Source organism: Capricornis sumatraensis, chromosome 2 (genome assembly GCF_032405125.1).
Source record: "Capricornis sumatraensis isolate serow.1 chromosome 2, serow.2, whole genome shotgun sequence".
Taxonomy (NCBI): domain Eukaryota; kingdom Metazoa; phylum Chordata; class Mammalia; order Artiodactyla; family Bovidae; genus Capricornis; species Capricornis sumatraensis.
This window is the reverse complement of record NC_091070.1, coordinates 201,893,555-201,918,667: the sequence shown is the minus strand read 5'-3', so window position 1 is coordinate 201,918,667 and position 25,113 is coordinate 201,893,555. Positions and strand designations below refer to the sequence as shown.

At 48.4% G+C, this 25,113-nt stretch overlaps 2 protein-coding genes and 4 non-coding genes across 6 annotated transcripts; 5 read left to right on the top strand and 1 right to left on the bottom strand.

Annotated features, from left to right (window-relative positions):
* Nucleotides 1-4,622: 4,622 nt before the first annotated feature.
* RPS8 (ribosomal protein S8) lies at nt 4,623-7,398 on the top strand. Its single transcript, XM_068961718.1, has 7 exons — nt 4,623-4,773; nt 4,836-5,130; nt 5,171-5,372; nt 5,804-5,903; nt 6,283-6,458; nt 6,674-6,803; nt 7,238-7,398. The coding sequence occupies exons 1-7, from the start codon at nt 4,623-4,625 to the stop codon at nt 7,345-7,347; spliced, it is 1,164 nt and encodes a 387-aa protein (XP_068817819.1). The 3' UTR covers nt 7,348-7,398.
* LOC138074740 (small nucleolar RNA SNORD55/SNORD39) lies at nt 5,104-5,183 on the top strand. The gene has a single exon (XR_011144552.1). It is a non-coding gene; the product is annotated as a small nucleolar RNA SNORD55/SNORD39 (small nucleolar RNA).
* Nucleotides 5,623-5,726, top strand: LOC138074743 (small nucleolar RNA SNORD46). Its single transcript, XR_011144555.1, has one exon. It is a non-coding gene; the product is annotated as a small nucleolar RNA SNORD46 (small nucleolar RNA).
* Nucleotides 6,522-6,591, top strand: LOC138074742 (small nucleolar RNA SNORD38). Its single transcript, XR_011144554.1, has one exon. It is a non-coding gene; the product is annotated as a small nucleolar RNA SNORD38 (small nucleolar RNA).
* LOC138074741 (small nucleolar RNA SNORD38) lies at nt 7,050-7,120 on the top strand. The gene has a single exon (XR_011144553.1). It is a non-coding gene; the product is annotated as a small nucleolar RNA SNORD38 (small nucleolar RNA).
* Nucleotides 7,399-10,585: 3,187 nt separating the features above from the next.
* BEST4 (bestrophin 4) lies at nt 10,586-14,212 on the bottom strand. The gene is made up of 9 exons (XM_068965885.1): nt 14,061-14,212; nt 13,874-13,968; nt 12,904-13,137; nt 12,594-12,748; nt 12,121-12,198; nt 11,446-11,631; nt 11,262-11,342; nt 10,997-11,151; nt 10,586-10,853 (listed from the first exon to the last, which is right to left on the bottom strand). The coding sequence occupies exons 1-9, from the start codon at nt 14,210-14,212 to the stop codon at nt 10,586-10,588; spliced, it is 1,404 nt and encodes a 467-aa protein (XP_068821986.1).
* Nucleotides 14,213-25,113: the final 10,901 nt, after the last annotated feature.

Here is a 25,113-nt window from a genome sequence, read left to right as displayed (position 1 = left end):
TAGATAGTTTGACTTCTTCCTTTTTAATTAACATTCCTTTTATTTCTTTTTCTTTTCCTTTTATTTCTAATTTCCCTGCCTGAATAAAACACCCAATGTCATTCTGAACAAAAGTAGTGAGAGTGGACATCCTTGTCTTGTCCCTGGTCATTCATTATGATGTTAGCTGGGGGCTTTTTGTAGGTGCCTTTAAGAGGTGAAGAAGTTCACTTCTGTTTCTAATTTGTTGGGTGTTTTTATCAAGAAAGGATACTGGATTTTGTCAAATGCTTTTTCTGTATTTTGAGGTGATCATACATTTTTCCGCTTTATTATTAATAAGGTATATTACATTAATTGATTTTTCAGATGTTAAACCAACCTTGAAAACCTGAAATAAATTCCACTTGCATGTGGTGTACAGACTTTACTTTTTGCTTGTGCAGAGCTTGGTCAGTCATCTCTCACTGACATTAGGGGGTTTTCAAGTCTCCTGGGCATGTAATCATTCCTGCACACACATGACTTTCTAAATTTTCTAGATTTTCAGGAAAATGTGGGAACTTAAAAAATTCCCATATTCCTCTATTTCTCCTTTTTTAAAATTTTTAATTAATTAATTTTTGGCTGTACCTCATGGATCTTATCTCCCTGACCATGCCCCCTGCAGTGGAAGTGTGGAGTCTTAACCACTGGACCAACAGGGAAGTCCCTATTTCTCTTTATATTAAAAAAAAGTTTTTAATTATTTTCTTTATCAGCCTCTTCTTGACCCCAACTTGGTATTTTGAAAAGTAATTTATTTTCCAGTAATTTCAAATTTACAGTTTTACATACATAAAAGCAAGTCTTGTATCTTAATTAAATATATATTCCTAAATATTAATGTTGTCATTATTTAAAATGAAATTGCTTTCATAAATTCTTTTTCTGATTATTTATTGCTGCTGCTGCTGCTAAGTCACTTCAGTCATGTCCGACTCTCTGCGACCCCACGGACTGCAGCCTACCAGGCTCCTCCGTCCATGGGATTTTCCAGGCAAGAGTACTGGAGTGGTGCCATTGCCTTCTCCGATTTATTGCTAGTATATACATATAAGATAGAGTGTGTGAACTGATTCTACCTCTTATAACTTTGCTGAATTAGTTGACTAGCTCAAATAATTTTTTGTTGTTATGTGTATGTGTGCTCATTCAGTCATGTCTGACTCTTTGCGACCCCATGAACTGTAGTATGCCAGGCTCCTCTGTGGAATTTTCCAGGCATGGATACTGGAGTGGGTGGCCATTTCCTACTCCAGGGAATCTTCCCAATCCAGGAATCAAACCTATGTCTCTTACATCTCCTTCATTGGCAGGCAGATCTTTACCACTGTACCACCTGGGTTATAGTAAATTTTATATATAATATGATGTGATCTGTGTTCTGTGAATAGACAGTTTTAATTTTTCCATTCACACATGGATGTCTTTCATTTCTTTCCTCAAGACTTTGGGTAGAACTTCCAGTATACTACTGAATAACAGTGGTGAAGACCAGCTTCCTGGCCATCCTGATTTCAGGAGTGAATCTTTCAGTCTTTAACATTAAGCATGATGTTGCTGTGGCTTTGTATACTACTCTTTTCCATACTAAATAAATTTCCTTTTATTCCTACTTTGAGTGTTTGTATTATGAAACAGCACCAGGTTTTAAAAAAAATTTATTTAGTTGACTGTGTCAAGTCTTCGCCATGTCATGCAGGATCTTCCATTGCAGCAGATGGGCATGCTCCCAAGAATGCACCGGGCTGCACCGGGCTTAGTTGCTCCTAGTTACTCCAAGACATGTGGGATCTTAGTTACCAGACCTGGGATTGAGTCTCCAGGACTGCAAGAAGGATTCTTAACCACTAGACCACCAGGCAAGTCCCAGCACTAGATTTTAATGTTCGAGCGACATAGACTAGTTGATGGTGGACACTGGGTTAGGTGGATAGAGTGAGGCCATGGTGAGTGGGGGTGGGAAATATCAGTCCCATTCTCTTCCAAGCTTCAGACTCATCTTTTCAACTACTTGCAATACAAATAGCACTTATATGTCCCACAGGCAATTCAAACTTATCCTAAGATTGCCTTTCTAGAAACCTGCCTCTCCTGTGTTTTCTAGTGATGTCACTCCACCATTAATGTGTTTTCCCAGGGGAGGAGCCTCGTGTTGCTCTTTTGTCATCCTTATAATCTAGTCTATCACAAAATCCCATCACCCAACAAGTGTCCTTGATTCCAACTTCTCCTTTTTATGTCCAGCACAATCGCCTTTTCTTGTGCCAAGGGACTGGGAGTAGAGATGTATGACATATACGCACTACACTCTTAAGATTTCAACCTACTGGTAAAGCCCACTGAACACAATGTAGTAAGCAGAAAAATAAGTTGCTCAAATATTTGAGTACCACTCAAATATTTATTGAGTACTTATTAAATGCCAGGCATTCTAGGTGTTGGAAATACAGTAGTGAACACAGTTCCTACTCTCATGCTTACTGTATTTTAGTGGGAAGACAGATAATAAGCATGTAAAAACAATGTTAGTATAGTGTTGCTACTTCACAAAGCAGGCTCAGAAAAGGTCTATGGGAGATAGGCGTGGTGGTGAGATTCTGAGCAGAGACTTGAAGTGAGGGAGGAAGCCAAGCTAAGACCTAGGTGAAGAGCCTTTTCAGTCAAGAGAAGGAAAGCCTGAAATAGGAACAGCAGGGAGAAAGGGCCTGCAGGTGAGGGAGGGGAACAGGTAGGAGATTAGGTCAAATTGATAAGGCAAGAGATAAGCAAGGGTCCAATACCCCTGGGTCTCCTAGGCCATAAGGAATTTAGATTTTATTCTGAATGTGCAGGGAAGCCATGGAAGCTTGAAAATACAGAAGAGAGAATGGAATAATGCTGGGAGAATCCTTTCAGCATGGGATGGGATAGGGTCTGGAGCCAAGTGCAAAAGAGTCTTATCAGGCAGTTACTCGATTGAAAAGCTTCCCTCTGCTTGAGTTTCTCTTCAGCCTTCTCTTTAAAGTTATACTTCTTATAAGAATTATCTACATATACTGTATCTTTTTAAATTTCCTGTTTGAATTTGAAAAATCCAGTTTCAAATTTTTCCCCACTCCAATATAGCGCTCAACCCAATAATCACTAGTGAGAGTTGGACTATAAAGAAAGCTGAGCACTGAAGAATTGATGCTTTTGAACTGTAGTGCTGGAGAAGACTCTTGAGAGTCCCTTGGACTGCAAGGAGATCAAACCAGTCAATCATAAAGGAAATTAGTTTGAATGTTCATTGGAAGGACTGATGCTGAAGCTGAAACTCCAATACTTTGGCCACCTGATGCGAAGAACTGACTCATTGGAAAAGACCCTGATGCAGGGAAAGATTGAGGGCACAAGAGGAGAAGGGGATGACAGAGGATGAGATGGTTGGATGGCATCACCAACTCGATGGACAGGAGTTTGAGCAAGCTCCGGGAATTGGCGATGGACAGGGAAGCCTGGCATGCTGCAGTCCATGGGGTCTCAAAGAGTCAGATACGGCTGAGCTTACTGAACTGAACTGAGTCCTCCTTCTAACTAGATGTCACGGTAGCATTAGACAATGACCTCACCCTGTGCTGGCTTTCCTCTGGCCGCTCTAATTGCTCCCTCCAGCTCCTTTTCTCTACCTGGCCTTAAATGCTGCCATTCCTCAAGCCTTGGTACCAGATCCTCCTTGTGTGCCACCAGTTGGCACACTACTGTATGCTGATGGGGCCCGTGAACTAAGAATAGTTTTCCTGTTTTTGTTTTGTTTTTTAACATTTATTTATTTGGCTGTACCAGGTCTTAGTTGTGGCACTTGGGATCATTAGTTACTGCGTGCAAACTCTTACTTATGGGTTGTGGGATCTAGTTCCCTGACCTGTGTGGGGAGCACAGAGTCTTAGCCACTGGACCACCAGGGAAGTCCCGGTTTTTGTTATAAATGCTGGGATAAAAAAAATCAAAAGTACGTTTCATGACAGGTGAATGCTAGTATCCCTTCAATTTTATTGACACACAGTCACATCCATTCGTTTCCTATTGTCTATGGCTGGGATCACACTACAGCAGCAAAAGTGAGTAGTGGTGACGCAGAGCCTAGAGTATTAGCCAAAGTATTAGCCACAGAGGCCAAAGTATTAACTTACCGTTTCCAAGAAAAGTTTGCTTTATGCTTTCTCCCTAGGCTCCATTCATTCTGGTAGCTTTGGTTACCATGTATATGCCAAAGAGTCCCAAAGCAGCATCTTCGGTCCAGATCCCTTCTCTACGGATGACCAGACATGAACATCCAGCTGCCTGTCATTCCCTCGTGCAGGAGTCACCAAGAGACCAGAATGAACAAGACCAGACCTCAGCCTACCTCAGCGTACCCCTTTTCGCTAAGTGGCACCAATATCCATCCAACTGGTCACGTGAGGAATTCGGAATCCTTGACACACCTCCTTTCCCCTAAATCAAACGAAACCTAAGTCCCCCTCTACTGTCTTCAACGCACCCGAATCCACAGCTGTCACATAAAACGGGTCTTTTCAAAACGTAAAGCCAGGCAACCCTCGCCGGCGTTTGTGCCCTGGAAGCAAAGGCGCTCGCGCATGTCAGACACCGCGATATCCTCGCGCGGCCCTAGATCGCCGCACAGCGTTCCCAGGACCCTCCTAAACCCGAGGCGTCGTCGCCGCCTCAGAAACGTAAGCAACACCGCCCTCCCGCCCCAAGCCGCTCTCTGCGGCGCCCGGAAGACACGTAAGGAGGCGGGGCTACGTATTACAAACCGGACCGTGACGCGCTGCGTTTTCTCTTTCCAGCCAGCGCCGAGCGATGGGTGAGTGGCGCTCTACTTCGGGGCCGGGATCGGGGAGCGAGCTCAATCCGGCGCCATCCTGCTTCGGGGCCCAGCCGGCAGCGCGGGCTCCCGGGCCCCCGGACACGGAACCCCCGCGAGGAGGGTGGTGCTCGGGCTTGGGCCGCCGGGACCGTTCCAGGGGCCATTCCTGGAGCGGCAGGACTCGGGGCCGCGAGCGGCACCATCATGGCTGCCGGGGTCGGGACGGGAAGGGTCCGGGCTGCGTCGCACGTGCATGATGACACCTTGGAAATGCTGTGACCTCCCGACTGCGCTGTGGGGGAGCTAACCTTGGAGAGCTGAGCGTGCGACCGCCGGCGTGGGGCGTTGGGCTGGCTGCCTCGGCTCCGGGCTCCCTGCCTCAGGCTCCCGCCCCCCGCTTCCACACGCAGGCATCTCTCGGGACAACTGGCACAAGCGCCGTAAGACCGGGGGCAAGAGAAAGCCCTACCACAAGAAGCGGAAGTATGAGCTGGGACGCCCCGCTGCCAACACAAAGGTACGTGCGGGTCCTCACGGCCCGGGAGGTCGCTCCTGCGGCGTCGGTTGAATCTTTGTGCGGCTCTGCGAGTTGCTGTGGGGACTAGGCGGTCTCCTCGGCTTCGCGTGTTGGGTAGATACTGAGAGAGCGTATGAAGACTGCTGCCGTGTCCTAGTAGTACCTGCAAGGGCGCCCGGAGCGAGTGGGCTTCTCGGCGCACCGAGCCTTACGTTTCAATGTTTGGAATCGGGCTTTGTCTCTTGGAGGTGACTGGAATGATGAAAAAGTATCCTTAGGCGTGGTTGTGGCCGTCTTGGTCACCTATGTGCCACTTGCCAATGCTAGGGCTTGTCATAGTTACACTGACTGTTACCTCCGTCGCGCCCGGGTTCCCTTCTCCCTCTTGCCTCTCCTTGATAACCTAGATCCTGTCTCCTTGTGTTTTCTAGATTGGCCCCCGCCGCATACACACAGTCCGTGTGCGGGGAGGCAACAAGAAGTACCGGGCCTTGAGGCTGGACGTGGGGAACTTCTCCTGGGGCTCGGAGTGTGAGTGAAGTCCTGCAGGCGTGGGTGGGAACTCAGCACCTAATCCTTGTTTTCAAGCTTCAGTAAGTGCTTTTAGCAGGAAGTCCATGGCCTGGACCAAGACACTAAAGTTCTCCTGTTGAACACCTTTGAGGTTGTGGAGACTTATCTCCAGTCCTGTCCTGCCACTTAACTCGAATAGCCTCAGGGATTGGGGTTGAATCTGGAGACAGTGTGGGTGCCAGCCACGTCTGGAAAGATAGGTTTGTGGAAGATGAACTGTTGCTCTATGGCTCGATGGAGGCTTAGAGTTTCGCTTCTTAGGCCTTACTAGGGTGGGGATGGAAGACTGTTGGCATCAGGTTTACTTGGCTTGATTCTGGATTTCTTCTGTGAGCAGGTTGTACACGCAAGACAAGAATAATCGATGTTGTCTATAATGCATCCAACAACGAACTGGTCCGTACCAAGACCCTGGTGAAGAACTGTATTGTGCTTATCGACAGCACACCGTACCGACAGTGGTACGAGTCCCACTATGCACTGCCCCTGGGCCGCAAGAAGGGGGCTAAGCTGGTGCGTGTTTGGGGAGCAACTTCCTGTAGGGGGTGCAGGGGGAGGCCAGCCTGATTCCAGCCTTCTTGTGATGAAAACTCTGTCCAGTTCTGCTACTGAAGGGAGAGAGATGAAAGCCTTTAGTGCTGAGGAAGGTGGCAGGGCTGTGGGATGTGGCATTCCTCAACTAGGGTTTGGGGAGCCCCCTCTAAGCCATCTATATTTCCTTTATTCAGACTCCTGAGGAGGAAGAGATTTTAAACAAGAAACGATCAAAGAAAATTCAGAAGAAATACGATGAGAGGAAAAAGAATGCGAAAATCAGCAGTCTTCTAGAGGAGCAGTTCCAGCAGGGCAAGCTTCTTGGTAAGATGACTTCTGCATTTGGGGGAGGAGGCATCTCAACATATGGTGTGCTCTCTGGAGGCTAGAGAGTTCACCAGAAGGGTTTGATAACAGTGCACAAGCACAGATCAGAATATTTGATCATCTGGTTAGTTTGAAGCAGAAATGGAAGATAGTGGGCAGGAGCCCATAGGCCTGAACTTGGTCTAGGCCTCTGAGTTTCAGGAGTATCTTGAGAACTCGTCTGTGTCCAGGCTGAGGGGATTGTCTCAGTGATGAAAACTTTGTCCAGTTCTGCTACTGATTTTCAAAGTGATGATAAAGTATATCTGAGGAGACTTTGGGCTTCGTGTCTGCCCCCAGGATACCTGGACCAAAGTGGGCGCTTAAGGGGATACATAGGTATGGGTAGGGCCACAGTGTCATTTTCCTGAGGACCACATACTTTCTTGCAGCATGCATCGCTTCAAGACCAGGCCAGTGTGGCCGAGCAGACGGCTATGTGCTAGAGGGAAAAGAGCTCGAGTTCTATCTGAGGAAGATCAAGGCCCGGAAAGGCAAATAAACCCTCTTCCCTCCTGTCTTAGCTCATCTAATAAAGGCATTTACTGTTCTATGCCATGTTCATGTTCTGAGAATACTTCATTGTTTGGCACACTATAGAACGCCCCAACTCCCCCTGCCTGAAGGCCAGGCCTGTTATGGGGCTGTGAGTCTAGCAGGAGGAACAGTTCTCACTCCTGAGGCTGAGTTTCAGTGGCAACAGGGATGTGTTGTGCAGACTGAGCAGAGACTATGAGGGAGGTAACCCAGCTTGGGGCCCCTGCAGTATTGGACTGTTGACTGGACCATCGTTGGAACCAAAGCCGTGTTGCCTCCCTAAAGTTCTCTTAGAGACCCTGTATGCAGACTTTGGTTTGGGTTTTTTTTTTTTTTTCAGGTTCCTGGTCTAGAAACCTTGAAATTGTATTCTACATTTCTGCATTGTTGAGCAAGTTATACATATTATCTTAATTTTCTCTTGAGCTCCAATCCTTTCCCCTCTCCTTACTCAAAAGTTAGTTTGTTAAATTGTTGAATTGGTTTCTTCAGCTTTCCCTTTTCATAGTTCCTCAGTTATTTGATTGTAGCAAATGGTGGTCTTTTAGGTTAAAGACAGGTTAAATCTTAGGTTATCCTTGGGTCGTAACTCCCACATCAAATGTCACCAGATTTTTTGTGGTGCTAGTGGTAAAGAACCTGCCTGCCAGTGCAGGAGGCATAAGAGACGCAGGTTTGGTCCCTGGGTTGGGAAGATCCCCTGGAGCGGGGCATGGCAACCCATCCCAGTATTGCCTGGAGAATCCCATGGACAGAGGAGCCTGGCAGGTTGCAGTCCAAGGGCTGAAAACAGCTGGCAACCGAGCACAAAGCACAGCTGCTGCTCTGGTCTCTTCTGCATCCTGCTTTGCTCTTCTGTTTTCTCCAACACAATCCCAGCTCTCTGTGATCGTTTTAAAGAGAGAAGTGTTTTTTTAACTTCTTTTGGATATGAACCATTTTTAATGGTCTTTATTAAATTTGTTACAATACTGCTTTTGTGTTTGGTATTTGCCTGCACAGCTTGTGGGATCTTAGTTCCCCGACCAGAAATCAAACCTGTGCCCCCTGCATTGGAATGTAAAGTCTTCACCACTAGACCACCAGTGAAGTCCCTAAAAGATAAATTTTTTTACACAGCATCCCATCTCAAAGTTGCAACCAGAAGCTGTGGAACTCAGTGAGACCTAATCCCTTCTATGGTGACTGCTGTCCTTACATGTGTTCACTTACTATTCTTTTGTTGGGAATACTTCCTGTCATGTGCCCACGGTGCTCACTCCTTTTAGATCTTTGTCAGTCCAGTGAGTTCCCCGATCACAGAATTTTAAATAGCACTCCCTTCCCCTTCCATGCTGTATCTTTTGCCCCTGTTTTTTTCCTTATTTGGCATAAATTTTGTTTGCTTCTCTTATTTTGAACCCTCTATTAAAATATATTTCTTGAGGAAACGGGTACGTTTATTGCTGCATCTCTAGTACCTGGAAAACGGCACAGCAATACACCAATCAAATATGTACTTTGAGTTCTAAAGAAAAGGTTTTATCCAATTTAAAGTGGTTGAAAAGCACTTGTCTTAAATGAGCTACAAATCTAAATTGGTTCATCAACTTGGCTAATTGCAGAATTCTGTAATTCCGACTTCTGGCTAAACAGTCGGAAAGGGTGGACCACTAAGACCAGCCCTTACCTTACCGTTGATTCTGAGGAGACCTGACCTCTGCCTTCCCACCCAGTGATCTGATAACACCTGGTCATTAGCTGATGTTTGCTCGGACTGCTGTGTGTTGGGCATGGCACAGCAACAAAAGAGCCTTGAATGCATGTACATCTCTACTGCTCTGCCTGGTGAGTACTCAACCTGAAGCAAGGCCTCCTCTCTCAACCCTTCCAAAATACTTCGGGTGCCTTCTGAGTGAGTGGTGACCAGAAGGTGCCTTTTCTGGACAGTATAGGTTTTTTAACCAAGGCTGAGAAAAGTGCAGCATCCTGTCACCCAGCAGGAAAGCAGAACCCAGCATTGTAATCCTGTCAACGGTGCCAGAGGCTGCATGTCCTCAAGCTCTCCCTACATTCACCATGCCTTCCGTTTTTGAGTTTTGGCATTTGTTTATGGTAAAGCGTCTGTCTACAGTGCGGGAGACCCAGGTTCGAGCCCTGGGTTGGGAAGATCCCCTGGAGAAGGAAATGGCAATCCACTCCAGGACTATTGCCTGGAAAATCCCACGGACAGAGGAGCCTGGTAGACTATAGTCCATGGGGTTGCAAAGAGTCAGACACAACTGAGCGACTTCACTTTCCTTTGGCTTTAACATTCAGCTTTGGCATTCACCAGTTGTTTAGAAGGCAGGAATCTTAGAGAAACTCAGTTTTAGGAGCAACTCTAGTACTCTGTGGGGCTGTTTTCCAAAGGCCCACTCTTAACTCCTGAGTGCCCCAGACCCACCACAGAGATGGGACCTGCAGTTTTCACCCCTTAAATTGTCCTTGCGTTGTTTGATGGGAGCAGAGAAGGGCTTGTTCAGATGCCACAAGTCTAGGCTGGGTGCCTTCACATCTCAGTGTCAGCTTCCAGGGCAGACTCTCAAACCCTCTTTCCCCCCAGCCCCCCAAACCCTTATCTTTAGCCCACTTCAGAGTATGCCAGTTCAGTTTTAAGCAATTTTAATTGCACAAATAATAAATGAATACATCCTCATTGTAAACAAATTGAACATAACATAAAAGTACCCAGTACACACTTTGGCCCCTCTTCAGGGTGAGGTTATCAGAATAAGGTATAGTCTAAACATCTTTTTATGTGACCCTGGATGCAGCAGCAGCAGCATTCCCTGGAAACCTACTAGAAATATGCAAATTCTTAACCTCCATCCCAGACTTATCAATCAAATGCCGGGGGTGGTACCCAAGACTTTAACCAGCCCTTCAGTGATACTGATGCTCCGTCAAGTTTAAGAACTGGCCTAGCCCAAAATCACAGCGGAAATAAACTGCACCTAGGCTCCAGTCCTCTGTGCCTCGCCCTTGTGTCCTAGCTTCACCTCCAAGCCAACCTGGAAGCATCGTCTACCCTGATTCAGGCCCTTCTGCCATCGGGGGCGGTCCCTAGGTGCCCGGGCTTAGGGCACGTGGGAATGCTGCTCTAATAGCTCTGCAGGGCCTGCAAAGTGGGCGGGGGCGGGCCTGGGGAAGGCAGCTGGACTGCCCGCCCCGGCAGGTTTGGCTCAGGGCTCCTGGGTCTCGTCCCCTGACACTGACGCCTCCTCCTCGATGCGGTCCGCTGCCTCGATGTCGCCGCCCTCTTCGGCCCGGAAGCGCAGTAGATGCGGGGTACGGGGGGCGCGGACGCGGCCGAAGTTCCGGAGGCTGATGGCTGGCGAGGGAGCACCTACGCCGAGGAAGCGGCCGAGCAGCGGGGTCTGCGCGGTCACCGGCCGGGCTGGCCCAGGGGACGCCTCCACCTGCAGGCTCTGCTCGGGGTCGTCGCTCATGCTGCGGACAGGCAGGAGGGCTGCTTGAGCAAGCCTCTGACAGCAGGTGGACCGGGAGGGACCGAGTCCTGGGCGCCCGGAGGGTGGGTGGGGAACTGGAGCCTGGCTACTGACTCAGGTTCTGCCTCGGCCTGGGCTACTCACCGCAGGTTGAAGGTGGAGCCCAGGAAGGAAGGCCGCAGCGACTCGGCAACCGTGGCCACCGTGTAGGGCGGCTGCGCCGAGTCCTCATCCCAGTATGCGTCCTTCTCCGCGGGAGGCAGGTTCTGGTACATGTCATCCACGGAGAGCAGGGATACCTGGGAGCAGCAGGTCACAAGAATCCCCTTCTCCTCTGTGAACCCGAACTGAGAGCTGGCAAAGAAGGAGAGCCCGACTGCCAGGGAGCTGCCACCAGACCCTGAATCACCTGCAAGTTGCGGTCTATAAGCTGGTTGGTTTCAAAGTCGTCGTCATCCTCACCAAAGGGATTGATGATCTGTTCTGCCACCTGCAGGTGGTAAGAGAGTGTTTTCTGCGCTCAGAGCTCTACTTTCTAACCCCACAGTGTGGGTGGGTCCTGGGTCCATATCTCCTCCCCCTGAAGTGCCCACCTTGAGCCAGCCAGCATAGAAGAAGAACTGCAGCAGAGTGGTGAGAGGCACGTACATGTCCAGGTCTCCTACGGCTTGCCCTGGCTCCAGAGGCTCCCGAGGTTTGGCAGCCCCTGCCACTGGCTCCACAAACTGGCGGCCCACCAAGGAGAGGGCAAAGAAGGAGTATACTGCGATGGTCACCACCTGGAGGAGGGATGCCAGACTGAGTGGGACAGGTTAAAATGCTGTCTCTGCCCCGAGGGTCAGTGGTAGATCTAACAAGTAATTAAAACATGTAGCGGGGACTTCCCTGGGGGTGAGCTCACAATGTGGGGGGCCCAGGTTTGATCCCTGGTCAGGGAACTAGATCTCACATTGCTGCACCTTGAGTTTGCATGTGCCAACTAAAGCTCCCCCATGCTGCAAATAAGACCCAACCCAGCCAAATAAATAAATATTTTTAAAAATAAATTTAAAAATAAATACAACATATAGCAAGGTGTGGCAGCACCAAATGGGAGGGGATCATCTTAGTGAGGGCCCAGGGAGGCTTTGAGGATTAGCCCTTGGCTATTTAGTGTCTCACTGGACTGAACTGCCCCCGGGCAGGTACCATCTCTAGTTCTTCTCAGTGTCACACACAGCACAGGACATACAGTAGGCACTGGGACTGGGGAGGTGAGAGGCAGTTACTTGGGTGTAGACGAGGGGGATGCTGATCCAGTCATAGTGGAAGAGCATGCTGCACTTGGCCCGGTACTTATTCAGCTCCTGGTGGAACAGCAGGAAGAGGAAGTCAGTGGAGACAGAAAGGAAGAAAGGAGAAGGGGACGGGGAGTCCAGTACACATTAGGCCTGGGCTAGGTCTCATTGTGCTTTCAGAGGTGTTGTCAGGCCGGGGTGCCTGTGATGGAAGGCAGTTTAGCACAGCAACTGCAAGGACAGACCCTGGAGCCAGAAGGTCTGAGGATGAATCTCAGCTCCACTAACTAGCTGTGTGACTTGGGCAAGTTTGTTTTTTCCGCTTCTTGCCTCAGTTTCCTCACTTCCTCACACTTGCTGCGCTACATATCGACACCATGTAGGTGTTAAGCACTGAAATTATGGTTGCAGTAAGCAAAACTAGGGGGAGGAGGGCAGATGGGCCCAGTCCTAGGCTGACTCACGTCCAGGAGCAGGCAGAGAGCAATGTCATCACGGATTCGCCCATCTTTCCGGGCCTGGGCCGCCAGGTTGGTGAACCAGACGCAAGGAATCCAGTACTTATTGAAGTCAGATTTCAGGCTCTCAAACTTTTTCCTCTCTTCCTGCGACATAAAACCTGCAGGGATTGAAGAGAATGAAGTATCATCCTTGGCCTCCAGGACTCACCGCTCTGGGGTCCTGGAGCTCCCCCTGGTGGTCAAACCTCCCCGCCTAGGAGACCCTCGGGGCAGGTCCGGTCCAGTCCCTCCCAGGGCTCCCTGAGCGCGGCACCTGCGTCCACCACATGCTCCATGGTGGGAAAGCGCTTGAGCACGCGCGTGCTGACAGAGCGCAGCACCAGCACCGACGCCAGGTTGGCGTAGCGGATGAGGGTGCGGCGCAGCAGACGGCCACGCTGGTCCACGCCGTGCACGGTGGCCGAGATGACGCACATCAGCTGGTCCGGCAGCGGGATGCTTGTGTACTGGGCCCACCAGCGGTTCACCACCATGGTCACGTAGAAACCTGGTCGCCGCCGTGGGTGGTGGGGACGGGAAGGGAAGACGGAGGGCTTGGAAGTCAGTGTGTCCTGCCCGCAACCAGAACGCCTGGTCCAAGCCAGGTGGAACCAAGGCAGGGGGAAGGACACATTGACTCCAGCACCCTGCCTCTCTTGTCAGAGGGACAGCCTCATCCTCTGATCACGCCCTGAGGGACCAAACCAGGCAGGGAGGAAGAAGACTGCAGACCTCCTCAGGCAGAAGAGACGTGATGGTTCAAGTCCAGGCAGTGGTTAACTCTGAGCCCTGCTTCCCATGAGGGTGTGGAGGGAGGTGTCACCTCTCTCCAGTTCCCTTGAAGGACGAAGAGGGCTGTGAGGCCAGCAGCAGGCTGGGGCTGTGTTTGGAGTGAGGGGTGGGCTGGTGATAGGCAGGGCCTGCTGCTGCTGCTCCTAAGTCGCTTCAGTCGTGTCCGACTCTTAGCGACCCCATGGACTGCAGCCTACCAGGCTCCTCTGCCCATGGGATTTTTCCAGGCAAGAGTACTGGAGTGGGTTGCCATTGCCTTCTCCGAGGCAGGGCCTAGTCCTCTGGAAATCCTGGACCCGACACACAGCTCCCATGTCTGCTGAGCCTGCTCTGGTTGACCTCCAGATGTTCTGCTGGGCTAATTCTGACCCTCAGAGCTAGCAGCCCAGCCCAAAGGTCAGGAAAGACGGCTAGGAGGCTGCAAGCAAGAACCCCTTGTCCTTTGAACTTACCCAGTACAAAGGACAAGGGGATGAGGTCCGCAGAGCGGTTGCAGTATCGGGCCACCTGAGCATACACGTGCTTCTGCTCCTGGGTCAGCAGCAGCCTGGGGAAGGTCAGGTGGGGCCTGGGTTAGAGGGAGGTAGGCAACCTAGTCCCCCGCAGGCCAGCCCTGAGACCCTGCCCTCACCCTCGCACCGGTAGGTGATGCTGAGCAGAGCATACAGGGCGATGAAGAGGAGGAACTCCTTGTAGAGGAGCTTGTAGATGCTTCCCCGCCAACGGAGAAGCAGGCCAGAGAAGCCTCCGAAGCGGGCCTCCGCCACTTTGAGGGTGTAGGAGACGGTCATGGTGCTGGCGGCCTGGGGCAGAAGGTCATGAGAGCTGCCCTTGGAGCTGTCCTTCTCTCCCCACAAACCTCCTCCTTAGCCTGCCTTCTCATCACCCAGCTTAGGTCCCCAAGTAACCTCCCACAACTCTGGTCCCCCCCGACCCCAGCCTTCACCCTTTCAGTAGGAAGGAAGCAGACAAGTGGACAGAGCACACCTCCAGCCCCCTAGGCTTAGTGGCACATGGGTCAAACCAGGATGAGATGGGGCAGAGGGGAGCTGAGATCCACATCCTCTCCTGCCTGAGGCTGCCCCAAGCTCCTCTTCCACTTGCAGGACTAGGAGGAACCCCTGAATTGCTGAGGACAGGAGACTCAACTGTCGCCCAGCCCCACACACCGTGGGGTCTTGCTCTCGAAGCTGATAGTTGGTCTCTCAAGGCGCAGGGCACCCTGACCCCCATCCCACACCTACCTGCCTGCTCTAGACAGCAGCCTGTGCCGAGGAAGGGGAACTGAGCTAGCCTTCACCCCACAACACTTAAGTACCTCCTGGGCCCATAAAGTTTGGCCAGACTGAGGTTATCATTGATGGATTGAGGCTGCCACCCGGCTTCCCCTGGTGCTGGGAACTGGCTGTGTCTTCCTGTGCCTGCAGGGCTGGGCTGGCCTTTGAGTGCTATAAATGCCTCTGCATTGACCCCACACCTCACACCATGTCCTTGGAGCCAAGGTGACAGAACTGACTGTCCCACGCTCCAGGTGAGAAGACAGATGCATGATAAAGTGTCATAACAGCTGCTGATGGCAGAGCACTGAGTAAGTGGCAGGCACGGTGCCAGAGCACCAGTCCATCAAATCTCTGGCCTGTCCTGGGAAGCTCCCTCCCCACGCTGCGAGCTGGTTCTCCCTGCAAGTGGTTCCTGAAGAGAGGAAGCATGGAGAGGTGGTTAGGAACGTAAGTTTGCGAGGCCGACACACCTGGGGTTGAATTCTGCCTCTCTGTGGCTTTGTCCAAGATACCTAATCTCTCTGAACTTCAGTTTGCTCCTCTGTAAAACAGTATCAATAACTCCTTCCTCACAAGGCAGTGGGGAATATTCAGAGCAAGAATGCCTGGAGCCTGGAGCATGCAGGCATTCATCCTGGGCAACTATCACCATGAAAAGCCAGTCTTTTCCCTTTGGTTTCCACCTAGCGGTCCACTGTTGCTTCTCAGAACCTGGGATGCCTGGCCGGCCTCTCCCCAAGCCAAACAGTGCCAGGTCCTGGCTTTTAACGTGGCCTATTGAGATGCCCCCACTTCCATCTGCTGTCATCAGCCTCTGACCTTGCTCCTTTTCACTGCTCCTTTGAGGTCCTCTCTCGAATCAGTTAGTTATATCACCCTAAAATCTTCTACAAAGAAGTCTCCCCTCCAGCCCACAAGACCTTGGACAGGATTACATCTGATTCATCTCAATGAAGCTGAGGACTTGAACCCAGGCAGGCTTTTCTTTTCTCTTTCTATTTTATTTAAAAAAATTTAAAATTAGAGTACAGTTGATTTACAGTGTTGTGTTTGTTTCTGCTGTACAGCCAAGTGAATTATTTATGCATATCATATATCCACTTTTATTTAGATTGTTTTCCCATGTAGGCCATTACAGAGTATTAAGTTCCTAATAGTGTATATATATCAATTTCAATCTCCCAATTTATATCCCTTCACCTCCTCCCCCCATAACTATAAGTTTGTTTTCTACATCTGTGATTCTATTTCTGTTTTGTAAATAAGTTCTTTTATACCATTTTTTTTGGGATTCCATATATAAGTGATATCATATATTTGTCTTCCTCTGACTTCACTTAACATGAGAATCTCTAGGTCCATCCATGGCATTATTTAATTTTTCATGGCTAAGTAATATTCCATTGTATATATACACCACATCTTTTTTATCCATTCTCTGATGAACATTTAGGTTGCTTCCATGTCTTGACTATTGTAAACAGTGCTGCTGTGAACATTGGGGTGCATGTATCTCTTAACCTGAAAGACATCTCGTCCCTCTCCCCACTTTTTGTAAGAAACTCCCTGAATGAGCAAGGTCTGAGAGCCAACTCATGGCCTGACGAGTTGTGTTCTCCTTCCCAGGCTCAGGGGAGGTGTCCATATGTAGAAAGAACAGGACTCTGTGTGTGTTTGTCCTGGAGGTCTGGAAAACCCACGAGCTGACCTGCAAAAGGGCAAGATACCAGTTCTGGGGCCTTAACCCCCTGGCCTTGCAGCCCCTTCCCATGCTCTGATCTGTGGCTTTCCTAGAGCATTCTGGATGGCTTCTCTTAAAGAGTCTCTGGTACCTGGGGAGCTCGGGCCCTGAGGTCCTATCACTTCTCTGACAGTGCTTCCAGTTGGCTGTGTTTTAGTCCTTAGCTCCCATCCCCATCTGAGGCTGTCTCACATCTGACTGTTACCCAACTCTCTGGATCCCTGGCCTGTGAATTTCCCACAGAGCCATGGGTAAAGGTACAGAACCTGAAGCCTTGCCCCAGGAGGGAGCAGTCCCCAGGCCCCACCCTGCCCCTCCTTCCTGAGTCACTTTATCTCCCTTCCCAGTTGCTGACAGGTCCCTTTGGTTTATGGCCAAGGAGAGGGAACCACTCCACCTGTAAATCATTTTCCCCACCCTTCTCTATCCTCCCCTAGCTCTTGCCCCCACCTCTCTTCTGGTCCTAACCACCAGTGCCGCTCCCCTCCTCACAGCTGAGAGCTGATATATGACTTGGCAGTTTATTGCATGGAGTCTGGAGCCAGAGTGCCTAGATAGTTTTTTTTAAGAGCAGGTTTTATACATTTATTTATTTTGTTGTTCAGTCACTAAATCGTATCCAACTCTTTGTGACCCCTTGGACTGCAGTGCAACAGGCTTCCCTGTCCTTCACTGTCTCCCAGAGTTTGCCCAAACTCTTGTCCACTGAGTGAATATTTATTTATGTATTTGGTTGCACCGGGTGCTAGTTGCAGCATGCGGGATCTTCAGTTGCAGCATGTGAATTCTTAGTTGTAATACATAGGGTCTAGTTCCCTGCCCAGGAATCGAACCCAGGCCCCGTGTGTTAGAAGCATAAAATCTTCGCCACTGATCCACCAGGGAAGTCCCTCCCCATATTTTTAAATCCAGACTCCACAGTGAACTACCTTTGTGACCTTGTTCTTAAGCAAACTGTTTAACCTCTGTCGTTAACTTCCCTGTGGGGAAACAAAGATAATACCTATCTCACAGAGTTGTTGTGACTATCAAATGAATTAATATTTATGCAGCGCTTGGTAGGCATGAAATGCTCCTGTAGATATTAACTTCTCCTTTCTGTTGCAGCTCTTGTACTTCCACCTCTGCCCCTACCAAGGACACTTGAGATCTCTTTGTTGTTGAATCCAGTAGGCGTCTCCTGAGTCCTCACCTTACTTGGTATCTTTCACTATTTTTTTTTAAATTTATATATTTGGCCACACAGACATGTGGGATCTTAGTTCCCCAACCAGGAATCAAACCTGTGTCCCTTTCATTGGAAGTGCAGAGTTTTAGCCACTGGATCACCAGAGAAGTCCTGCATCTTTCATTCTTGAAAGACTCCCTTGACCTCTGTGACCTGATACCCTCAAGAGATTCTGACTCTGAGCTGCCAAGGGGTAGGCATTTGGGATAAGTGTTCAACTAGGAGCAGCAGGCCTGAGAGCATCCTCTGGGAGATGGAGACTCAGAGAGCTCAGAAAAACCTCAGCTTGGTCAGAGGTTGTGAGTATCTTGTGGGGAGGAGAAAGGGCACTAGTAAGAGGGACTGAGAGATGAGTAGAATAGGAGGACAGATGCAAGGAGAGAGAACTAGTGACTCCCAGAAAAGTCAGGCAGGGGAATTCGCTGGCCGTCCAGTGGTTACGTTTCCACTGCAGGGGGCACGGATTTGATCCCTGGTTGGGGAACTAAGATCCTGCATGCCATGTGGCCAAAGAATAAATTAAAAAGTCATGCAGTGGTGAATAGTGGGGTCAGGCATCTTGGGTTCAGGTCTTGGCTCTGCCCCTTAACCTTGGGCAAGAGGCTTAGCCCCATGAGCCTCAGTTTCCTCATCTGTGAAATGGAGATAAAAATCCCATGACATCATAAAGTTACTGTGAACAGTCCAGAAGATAAATGCTTAGCCCATGCCTGGTTTGTGGCAGTGTATAAGATCCATTAATGGCAGCTTATGTGACACTGAAGGAGGAGGCAGAGTAGGCTGGCAGGCCCTTCAGTTACAGCATCCAGGAGGATGTCCTCCTGATGCCTGGGCTCCTGGAGGAGGGCTCCAGAACCTTGTTAACCTTCCAAGGGGAGGAGACAGTGATGGCTAACAGAACATGCCACCCCCAAATGAGCCACTTTGGCATATTGGTTACTTTGAGCTAAATAGGCACTTGAAAAATTGCAAGTGCAGGGAGAGGCTTTCTCTGAACTCACCTTATCTGCCTGAAGAGGGAGCCTCCAAAGAAACTCAATCATCACAAATCCCCTTCCTGGGAGTTTCATCTCATATCACTGGAATTCTATATCACATCCAGACCAACTTTGTCATAAACTATCATATCTCCCATCCATTCGTCTAAGGGCCCATACCTATTTCCTGTAAATTATTTACTCTCTCCTAAGAGGCCTACATTCTCCTATCCCTTTCTCTATTCAGTTGGTATTTAAACCTCAATTCTAAGCCACATGGAGGAGTTATTCATTTTCCCCTGGAATATCCCCCATGTATAGGCTTCCCATACTGTTCATGGGTATCTCAAGGCAAGAATACTGAAGTGGTTTGCCATTCCCTTCTCCAGTGGACCACATTTTGTCAGAACTCTCCACCACCATGATCTGTCCATCTTGGGTGGCCCTACATGGCATGACTCACAACTTCACTGAGTTAGACAAGGCTGTGGTCAGTTTGATCAGTTTTCTGTGTTTGTGGTTTTCACAATCTGGTTTCTGTCTGTCCTCTGATAGGTAACAATAAAAGGCTTATGAAAGCTTCCCGATGGGGGAGACTGACTGTGGAAGAAACTGGGTCTTGTTCTGATGGGCTGGGCCATGCTCAGTATGTAGGTGTTGCAAGAGGGCATCAGAGGGCAGACACCCTGAAACCATAATCACAGAAAACTAGTCAATCTAATCACACTAGGACCACAGCCTTGTCTAACTCAATGAAACCAAGCCATGCCAGTGGGGCCACCCAAGACAGGCGGGTCGTGATGGAGAGGTCTGACAGAATGTGGTCCACTGGAGAAGGGAATGGCAAACCACTTCAGTATTCTTGCCTTGAGAACCCCATGAACAGTATGAAAAGGCAAAATGATAGGATACCAAAAGAGGAACTCCCCAGGTCAGTAGGTGCCCAATATGCTACTGGAGATCAGTGGAGAAATAACTCCAGAGAGAATGAAGGGATGGAGCCAAAAACAATACCCAGTTGTGGATGTGACTGGTGATAGAAGCAAGGTCCGATGCTGTAAAGAGCAATACTGCATAGGAACCTGGAATGTCAGGTCCATGAATCAAGGCAAATTGGAAGTGGTCAAACAGGTGATGGCAAGGGTGAACGTCGACATTCTAGGAATCAGCAAACTAAAATGGACTGGAATGGATGAATTTTACTCAGATAACCATTATATCTACTACCGTGGGCAGGAATCCCTTAGAAGAAATGGAGTAGCCATCATGGTCAACAAAAGAGTCCAAAATGCAGTACTTGGATGCAATCTCAAAAACGACAGAATGATTTCTGTTTGTTTCCTAGGCAAACCATTAAATATCCCAGTAATCCAAGTCTATGCCCCAACCAGTAATGCTGAAGAAGCTGAAGTTGAACGGTTCTATGAAGACCTACAAGACCTTTTAGAACTAACACCCAAAAAGATGTCCTTTTCATTATAGGGGACTGGAATGCAAAAGTAGGAAGTCAAGAAACACCTGGAGTAACAGGCAAATTTGGCCTTGGAATGTGGAATGAAGCAGGGCAAAGACTAATAGAGTTTTGCCAAGAAAATGCACTGGTCATAGCAAACACCCTCTTCCAACAACACAAGAGAAGACTCTACACATGGACATCACCAGATGGTCAACACCAAAACCAGATTGATTATATTCTTTGCAGCCAAAGATGGAGAAGCTCTATACAGTCAGCAAAAACAAGACCAGGAGCTGACTGTGGCTCAGATCATGAACTCCTTATTGCCTAATTCAGACTGAAATTGAAGAAAGTAGGGAAAACCACTAGACCATTCAGGTATGACCTAAATCAAATCCCTTATGATTATACAGTGGAAGTGAGAAATACATTTAAGGGACTAGATCTGATAGATAGAGTGCCTGATGAACTATGGACAGAGGTTCATGACATTATACAGGAGACAGGGATCAAGACCATCCCCATGTAAAAGAAATGCAAAAAAGCAAAATGGCTGTCTGAGGAGGCCTTACAAATAGCTGTGAAAAGAAGAGGAGCGAAAAGCAAAGGAGAAAAGGAAAGATATAAGCATCTGAATGCAGAGTTCCAAAGAATAGCAAGAAAAGATAAGAAAGCCTTCCTCAGCGATCAATGCAAAGAAATAGAGGAAAACAACAGAATGGGAAAGACTAGAGATCTCTTCAAGAAAATTAGAGATAGCAAGGGAACATTTCATGCAAATATGGGCTCGATAAAGGACAGAAATGGTATGGACCTAACAGAAGCAGAAGATACTAAGAAGAGGTGGCAAGAATACACAGAACTGTACAAAAAAGATCTTCACGACCAAGATAATCACGATGGTGTGATCACTCACCTAGAGCCAGACATCCTGGAATGTGAAGTCAAGTGGGCCTTAGAAAGCATCACTATGAACAAAGCTAGTGGAGGTGATGGAATTCCAGTTGAGCTATTTCAAATCCTGAAAGATGATGCTGTGAAATTGTTGCACTCAATATGCCAGCAAATTGGGAAAACTCAGCAGTGGCCTCAGGACTGGAAAAGGTCAGTTTTCATTCCAATCCCAAAGAAAGGCAATGCCAAAGAATGCTCAAACTACCACACAATTGCACTCATCTCACACGCTAGTAAAGTAATCCTCAACGTTCTCCAAGCCAGGCTTCAGCAATACGTGAACCATGAACTTCCAGATGTTCAAGCTGGTTTTAGAAAAGGCAGAGGAACCAGAGATCAAATTGCCAACATCTGCTGGATCATGGAAAAAGCAAGAGAGTTCCAGAAAAACATCTATTTCTGCTTTATTGACTATGCCAAGGCCTTTGACTGTGTGGATCACAATAAACTGTGGAAAATTCTTCAAGAGATGGGAATACCAGACCAGCTGACCTGCCTCTTGAGAAACCTATATGCAGGTCAGGAAGCAACAGTTAGAACTGGACATGGAACAACAGACTGGTTCCAAATAGGAAAAGGAGTATGTCAAGGCTGTATATTGTCACCCTGCTTATTTAACTTCTATGCAGAGTACATCGTGAGAAACGCTGGACTGGAAGAAACACAAGCTGGAATCAAGATTGCCGGGAGAAATATCAATAAGCTCAGATATGCAGATGACACCACCCTTATGGCAGAAAGGGAAGAGGAGCTAAAAAGCCTCTTGATGAAAGTGAAAGAGGAGAGTGAAAAAGTTGGCTTAAAGCTCAACATTTGGAAAACGAAGATCATGGCATCCGGTCCCATCACTTCATGGGAAATAGATCGGTAAACAGTGGAAACAGTGTCAGACTTTATTTTTGGGGGCTCCAAAATCACTGAAGATGGTGACTGCAGCCATGAAATTAAAAGACACTTACTCTTTCGAAGGAAAGTTATGACCAACCTACACAGCATCTTCAAAAGCAGAGACATTACTTTGCCAACAAAGGTCCGTCTAGTCAAGGCTATGGTTTTTCCAGTGGTCATGTTTGGATGTGAGAGTTGGACTGTGAAGAAAGCTGCTGCTACTGCTAAGTCATTTCAGTCGTGTCCGACTCTGTGTGACCCCATAGACGGCAGCCCACCAGGCTCCCTCGTCCTTGGGATTCTCCAGGCAAGAACACTGGAGTGGGTTGCCATTTCCTTCTCCAGTGCATGAAAGTGAAAAGTGAAAGGGAAGTCGCTCAGTCGTATCCGACTCTTAGCGACCCCATGGACTGCTGCCTACCAGGCTTCTCCATCTGTAGGATTTTCCAGGCAAGAGTACTGGAGTGAGGTGCCATTGCTTTAAGAATTGATGCTTTTGAACTGTGGTGTTGGAGAAGACTCTTGAGAATCCCTTGGACTGCAAGGAGATCCAACCAGTCCATTCTGAAGGAGATCAACCTGGGGATTTCTTTGGAAGGAATGATGCTGAAGCTGAAACTCCAGTACTTTGGCCACCTCATGCAAAGAGTTGACTTATTGGAAAAGACTGATGCTGGGAGGGATTGGGTGCAGGAGGAGAAGGGGACGACAGAGGATGAGATGGCTGGATGGCATCACTGACTCGATGGACGTGAATCTGAGTGAACTCCGGGAGTTAGTGATGGACAGGGAGGCCAGGTGTTTTGCAGTTTATGGGGTCGCAAAGAGTTGGACATGACTGAGCGACTGAACTGAACTGATGCTCAGTAATCTTTAAGGCAATTTTCTGTTTATGGGCAGGTTGTTTTCCTTCCCTATTGTTTGACCTGAGACCAAACTATGGTGGAGGTAATGAAGAAAATGGCAACATCCCTCAAAAGGTCCCGTGCAGGCACTGCTACACTCAGTACCCCCGATCCTGCAGCAGGCCACTGGCCCACGCCTCCACCGGAGACTCCAGGACACTCCCAGGCAAGTCTGGGTCAGTCTCTTGTGAGGTCACTGCTCCCTTCTCTTGGGCCCTGGTGTAGGCAAGGTTTTGTTTGTGCCCTTCAAGAGTCTGTTTCTCCAGTCCTATGTAAGTTCTGGCGGCTCTATGGTGAGGCTAATGATGACCTCCTCCAAGAGGGCTTATGCCACACCCAGGTCTGCTGCACCCGGAGACCTGCCCTGCAGGGCCGCTGCTGACCCGTACCTCTACAGGAGACACTCAGACACTCAAGGCAGGTCTGGCTCCATCTGTGTGGGGTCTCCTGGTGTGCACAAGGTTTTGCTTGAGCCCTCCGAGTGTCTCTGGTGGGTATGGGATTTGATTCTAAATGTGATTTTGCCCCTCCTACCATCTTGCTGGGGCTTCTCCTTTGCCCTCAGACGTGGAGTATCCGTTGTTTTTTTTTTTTTTTTAGTGGGATCCAACATTCTCCTGTCAATGAGAGAGAAAGTTGGCTTAAAATTCAACATTCAGAAAACTAAGATCATGGTATCTGGATGGGAAATAGATGGAGAAACAATGGAAACAGTGAAAGACTTTATTTTTTTGGTCTCCAAAATCACTGCAGATGGTGACTGCAGCCTTGAAATTGAAAGACACTTGCTCCTTGGAAGAAAAGCTATGACCAACCTAGACAGCATATTAAAAAGTGGAGACATTACTTTGCTGACAAATGTCCGTCTAGTCAAAGCTATGGTTTTCCCAGTAGTCATGTATGGATGTGAGAGTTGGACTATAAAGAAAGCTGAGTGCTGAAGAACTGATGCTTTTGAACTGTGGTGTTGGAGAAGACTCTTGAGAGTCCTTGGACTGCAAGGAGATCCAACCAATCAATTCTAAAGGAAATCAGTCCTGAATATTAATTGGGAGGGCTGATGCTGAAGCTGAAATTCCAATACTTTGGCCACCTGAGACTCATTGGAAGAGACCCTGATGCTGGGAAAGATTGAAGGCAGGAGGAGAAGGGGACAACAGAGGATGAGATGGTTGGATGGCATCACCGACTCGATGGACGTGAGTTTGAGCAAGCTCCAGGAGTTGGTGAAGGACAGTGAGGCCTGGCGTGCTGCAGTCCATGGGGTCACAAAGAGTCAGACACGACTGAGCGACTGAACTGATGGGCTTCCCAGGCGGCGCTAGTGGTAAAAGAACCCGCCTGCCAATGCAGGAGATGTAAAAGACGGTTCTTTTATGTAAATGCAGGTTCAGATGTAAAATGCAGGTTCAATCCTGGGTCAGGAAGATCCCCTGGAGAAGGGCATGGCAACCCACTCCGGTATTCTTGCCTGGAGAATCCCATGGACAGAGGAGCCTCGTGGGCTACAGTTCATAGGGTCATAAAGAGTTGGACACCACCGAAGCAACTTAGCATGCACACACATCCCGCATGTATACATAAGCTCTGCATGTTAATAAACTTGCTTTTGGGGACTTCCCTGGTGGTTCAGTTGTTAAGAATCCACCTTCCAATGCAGGAGACATGAGTTCGATCCCTAGTTGGGGAACTAAGATCCCACATGCCACAGGGCAGCTAAGCCTGTGCTCTGCAACTAGAGAAAAGCCCACACTGCAATGAAGACCCAGTTCAGCCAAAAAAAAAAAACACAAAAAAGCTTTTAATTAAAATAAAATAATCCTTTTAAAAAATACATAAACTTGCTTTTTATTGTTTTGTACTTGTTATCTCTTTGTTGAAGAGTCCTATTTGGGTTAGCTTGATTTGGGAATCCAACTTTAGATAGTGTAGTTAAGCCAGAAAAGATAAGAATGAATAAGTCATAAGTAAAGACTAGGGGGAAAGTATTCCAGGCAGAGGGAAATGTGCAAAGGCTCAGAGGCAGGAACAGTTCTATTATGTGTGAGAAATACAGAGAGAAGGCCTCTCTGACTGGAGCAAAGCAGGCAAGAGGGGATTGTTTAGAGAGGTCGATAGGGCCTGACTACGGGGAACTTTATAGACCATCTCAAACCATCTCAAGGATTCTGAATTTCATTCTCAGACTAAAGGGACACCCCTGAAGAGTTACTTGTAAGAAATGTACCAACTAATAAGATGATGATAATAAAGGAAACTCTGT